At 41.1% G+C, this 5,000-nt stretch overlaps 1 protein-coding gene across 1 annotated transcript in view; it reads left to right on the top strand.

The window, feature by feature from the left end:
- LOC138059975 (NACHT domain- and WD repeat-containing protein 1-like) overlaps window positions 1-4,447 on the top strand; it is a 16,557-nt gene extending 12,110 nt beyond the window's left edge. The window contains exons 8-9 of the mRNA XM_068905638.1: window positions 751-1,196; window positions 1,942-4,447. Coding sequence (XP_068761739.1) covers window positions 751-1,196; window positions 1,942-3,297 — 1,802 coding nt within the window. The 3' untranslated portion in view covers window positions 3,298-4,447. The remainder of the gene's footprint in view (window positions 1-750; window positions 1,197-1,941) is intronic.
- The last annotated feature ends 553 nt before the right edge of the window (window positions 4,448-5,000 follow it).

The following is a 5,000-nucleotide window of genomic DNA, read 5'->3' as shown; positions in this document are numbered from 1 at the left end:
CAAAGAGGCCAATTTGCAGTCAAACAAAATAATACTAAAATAGCGGCCATTTTGGAAAAAGAATGTATAATTTCTGATAATTTAGTCTAGTTGAAGGAAGAGTAGCAAAGTTGGACCACATGTACCATGAATTTGTATACGTTTCAAGATTCAAGCAGACCGATGAGCTTAGAAACAACGCGAATATCGAAGGTGCTCTATTTGCTCATTTTTTCCACTATTCTACCATTCTATATAGCTACTTCTGTAAGACGCTCCGAAGTAAAATAAGAAACCATGTGTATTGTGCACAGGACATTGTACAATAGTGCCGTCCCTACGTTATCATCCCACCGGCACTAAGGCTGATCACTTGACTGAATATGATTTTTTTAAGCTGCAGTTTTATGCTACAATGTGGGAGGCGCGGTGGCCTCATGGTTAGTGCGCTCGACTCCGGATCGAGTGGTCCGAGTTCGGGGCCTGGCCGGGGACATTGTGTTGCGTTCTTGGGCAAGACGCTTTACTCTCACGGTGCCTCTCTCCACCCAGGTGTATAAATGGGTACCGGCGTAATGCTGAGGGTAACCCTGCGATGGACTAGCATCCCATCCAGGGAGGAGTATAAATACTCCTAGTCGCTTCATGCTACGGAAACCGTAGATTTTATGTCTTGTATTCGCATTTTTGCATAAATAAATAAAATAAATGAATAAATAAATAAGTAAATAAATAAATAGATAAACATTGCAAATGAATGTTGCACCACAGGAGAAATCAACAGCATCGTTGTATCATCAAATGGTGATGTGGTCACTGGTTCCCAAGACAGCACGGTCCGTAAGTGGTCTCTTACCACAGAAGAAACTCAAGCAGTTTTTAAGGGTCACTCAGGTCCGATCCTTTGTCTGGTGATGTCACGTGACCATGGGAGCGCAATATCTGGTTCAGAGGATAAGACAATCAAGATCTGGGATCTTAAAACAAGAAACTGCGCTACCCTTAAAGGTCATGGAGGTTTAGTCAAATGCCTGGCCACTCTTCACGATGGTCGCCGAATCGTATCGGGATCAAAGGACCAATCATTGAAAATCTGGGACCTTGTCACGCTTCAGTGTTGTATGACTTTAAAAGGCCACACAGACCTGATTTGGCGTTTGGCTGTGGCATCTGATGACAGTTTCGTGGTGTCTGCTTCCAAGGATGACATGCTGAGGGTATGTACTTACCAAAAGTATTTTCCTACTGGTTCCAGTTGGTCATCAAACTAAGCACCAGGGATGGTGTTCTCTGAATCTTGAATTGTTTCAAACAGCGGTGAAATTGTGACTTTTCCTTACAACACCTCTGTCACTAGAATATGCAACTACTTATGGCCTTAATTCTATTAGTGACACTCCTTGGTCCCAAATAATGTAATTGAAAGGCTATTGAAAATAGGTAGCCAGTTACGCATTTCAACTCTGTTTAATAGGTTACAGTAATGTAGTCATTACCGAATTCTTTTCATGTCTAACTAAATGTGACCGCCGTTAGATATATATGTATAACTTGCATCGAGACCTGGTTGCTTTTTAATAGAATCAAATAGTGAACTTAACTGTTAAACGACTCATACGTTGATCACAATGTCCAATGTATAGAGAAAGTTCTCTGTTTTTAGGTAGTTTCTTACAATTTGAATTATTATAGTCCTGATTCATAAATGGCGCTCAATTTATAATTCTTTTGTCTAAGTGCAAACAAGCCTTTCAAGTCTAGACACCATACTGTGAATTGAAAATAATTCTTGCTCTAAAATGAGGCTTGGTAGGCTAATTTGCACATTAGCAAAGGAATAAACAATAGGTCCCATTCATGAATAAGGTCTATCGCAATTTAATTACAGTGAAATAAATGGCGTTTAGAGGACCTCTTAATAATTTATTAAGTTTAGGGAACCTAATGGTTTCTTAATTTCAGGTTTGGAATCCAGTTAGTGGAGAATGCAAACAGACTTTGATTGGCCACTCTTCTTGGGTTTCATGTATTGCCATAACAACAGATTGCAAAACCATTATTTCCGGCTCAAATGACAAAAATGTCAAGCTTTGGCATGCAACAGGCACCGAACACGCCTGCAACAAGACAGCACCGAGTGATCACATCATCCATCACGCAACGCAACCTGAATGCGTTGCTATAACAACGAACGGGCGATGGGGCCTTTCCGGGTCCAAGAATGATTCGTTGAAGTTATGGGATATCTCTACAGCCAAATGCGTCAAAAGTCGTGCTGCTTCCGTTGCCTGCATCGCTGTCTTTCACAAATCCAACCAAGTGGTAACTGGTTCACACAGTGGAGATATAGCAATGTGGAACTGCGAAAGTCTCGATACGCAGCGCACCATTCGATCTCATCAAGCCGGTGTGGTATCTTTGCAAGTCTCTCTTGATGACAGCGTCATTATTTCGGCATCCAATGATAAAACTGTGGGTCATTTTCATGTCTTTAGTGGAAAAGTTGATCATCTGATCGGTCATTCTGATGCAGTTTTATGTATTGCTTTCATGCATGGAGAAATCAAAGCCATTTCGGGGTCAAAGGATAAAACTGTTCGAATGTGGAATCTCTTGACAAATTGCTGTGAAAGAACTTTCACTGGTCACACGGCAGCTGTGGGTTGCTTAGCAGCAACAAGCGATCATAAAATCATAGCGTCTGGTTCGGGTGATTTCACCCTAAGGATATGGAGTACCGATTCAGGTGAATGCCTGCACAAATTAGAAGGACACCATGACTCCATCAAGTGCTTAGGAATAACAGATGACAATCGTTTTGTGATTGCTGGCTCACACGAAGGCAAAGACCAGCTACTGTTGTGGGACCTCGAAAATGGCAACTGTGCTCGCAAATTCACTGGTCACACTCACGCAGTGATGAATCTGAAAATTCTCCCAAGTGATGGCCTCGAGAGAGAATCAAGCAACGATCACATTTTGATGACAAGCTCTCGTGATGGCACCATAAAGGCGTGGAACATAGCCAACGGAAAGCTGATTAATTCATTTGATTTTCAATCGCAGGTTAAATACTTCGATGTCTCTCCCAGTGATGATGGCTTCTCTGTTGTTCTCGTGACTAAGTCTGGAACGGTATCGGTACTGAAGTTTTACTGTCCCAGAGAAGAGAAGGAAACTAAGCAACCAAAGATCAACGACGATTCATCATCTAATGCTTTGAATCACACTCACTCTAGAGCCAAAGATTCACCGTCCGAAAGTTGCTGTTCAGTGTCTCAGTGTTGCAATTGTTGCCAGAAATGCACTTTGATGTGATATTGCAACCCGACTAAAAGCATTTACCCTACTAGAGAATGTAAAGGTATAATTGATAAAATTGAGTATTTCGTAGCCTCAACGTATTTGATACTAGGGACCTTAAGAACTACCACGGAGACGTCACTTGTCTGCCTCAGTCAAACTATAACTTTTCTCTAGTATAAGTCTTTCGCGAGTATTCCCTCTCGTTAAAGTCGCACAATGTGGGCAAAGTATGCTAAAATTAGGAAGGATTACGTTTTTGCAAACGTTGGCCGTGGGCCCATTTCCATTAGGCCATCCCCTCCTTTTTTCGTTTACCGTCGAATGCGTTTCCTGATATTGGGTTGGTCGGTCGGATTGAAAAAAAAAACGTAAAAAAAATCATAAGCATTCTCGGAATTGGAGACCTGGTTCCCCAGCATCCCAGCTGTGGAGCCAGGAAAACAACAAGACGTGAACCCAAAATCAATATGGCGGAAAAGTTGGTGGATGTTGTTGCAAAATTAAGACAGCGTGGGAAAAAGGATCAACCACCGAAACTCCTATGCGACATAAAAATGGCTTAAAAATGTCGTTACCAATTTTTTTTTTTTAAATCGAAAATGCCAAAAATTTGGGTCGGTCGGACGACGCTAAACGGAGAAAAAAAAGGGGATGCCCTAGTAGGGCTAACGCTCACGTTGCTCATATGGGGTAGAAATCTAGCACTTTACATTGCACTCAAGTCAGTTAAGTCTATCCTAAAATTAAATCGGTACGAGTGGTTTCAGAGTGAAAATAGAGAATGCTCACGTTATGGTCAAAATTTGGTGTTTTCACGTCGTCGTTATGCAGAGGACCCGCAAAAATACATTATAGGAAATCAACGCGAATCGTTAAAAGAATTCGCCTTAATTTAGTCGTCCTAATTATGGTGAGAGTTATTTTCCACGACGTTAATTCAGTGCAGCGTTAGTTTCCGCGCACTCTTCATTACCATTATTTTAACCAACTTTTCCAGACATTCATGACACCTAAAAACAATAAAATATGGTACAAGTTTTTTTTCTTCCCGTTAACCCCTGCGTTAATTTGAATTTTGAGGACTGTTGACTAGAGCTAGAGCTTAGTTTTGTTCAGTGATTTTTTTTGCATCCAGTGTTGATTAAATTTGTTCCAGTGGTCAACATCAAGTGTGTCCTAATGGCGTAAATTTCCTTTAGTGTGAAATTCTACCTCCTCTTTCGTGTTTATTTTCTCTAATCCAAAGTCGTTTTACATTGAATTTGCGTTAATTTCCAATAGAGTAACTTTGTTTTTCCGCCGAAACAAATGGAAGCGTTTGCATGACAATAGAGCTCAATGTTCGGAGGATTAGTTGGATACAGCAACATGGCCGCCGTTCCATTGTTTAGGTACACCTACGTGGCCGCCCTAACGTCGCGTGGAAACACTCTATACCTTAATTTCAAGTAGCGTTAAGAACGGTGCCTACTATTGTTATTGCGCATACGTTCTGCGCATCTCAAGAGACTCGAATTTCCTATGGGTGGTGCTTATTAATACAGGGATATTTTCGCGCGGTTCAAAACTAAGAGGAAGAAGCAGAACTTAGCAAGTGCTCTGAGTATCCAAAATGTAAATTGGGGGTAACCATGTATTTTTCAGGATACTTAAGCTTCAATTTGGAAAAGAACGCCATGCTTTGCTTTATATTTTAAAGCCTCTTACAAATGTTG

Source organism: Montipora capricornis, chromosome 8 (assembly GCF_036669925.1).
Source record: "Montipora capricornis isolate CH-2021 chromosome 8, ASM3666992v2, whole genome shotgun sequence".
NCBI classification, from domain to species: domain Eukaryota; kingdom Metazoa; phylum Cnidaria; class Anthozoa; order Scleractinia; family Acroporidae; genus Montipora; species Montipora capricornis.
This window is presented reverse-complemented; position numbering and strand designations above follow the sequence as displayed.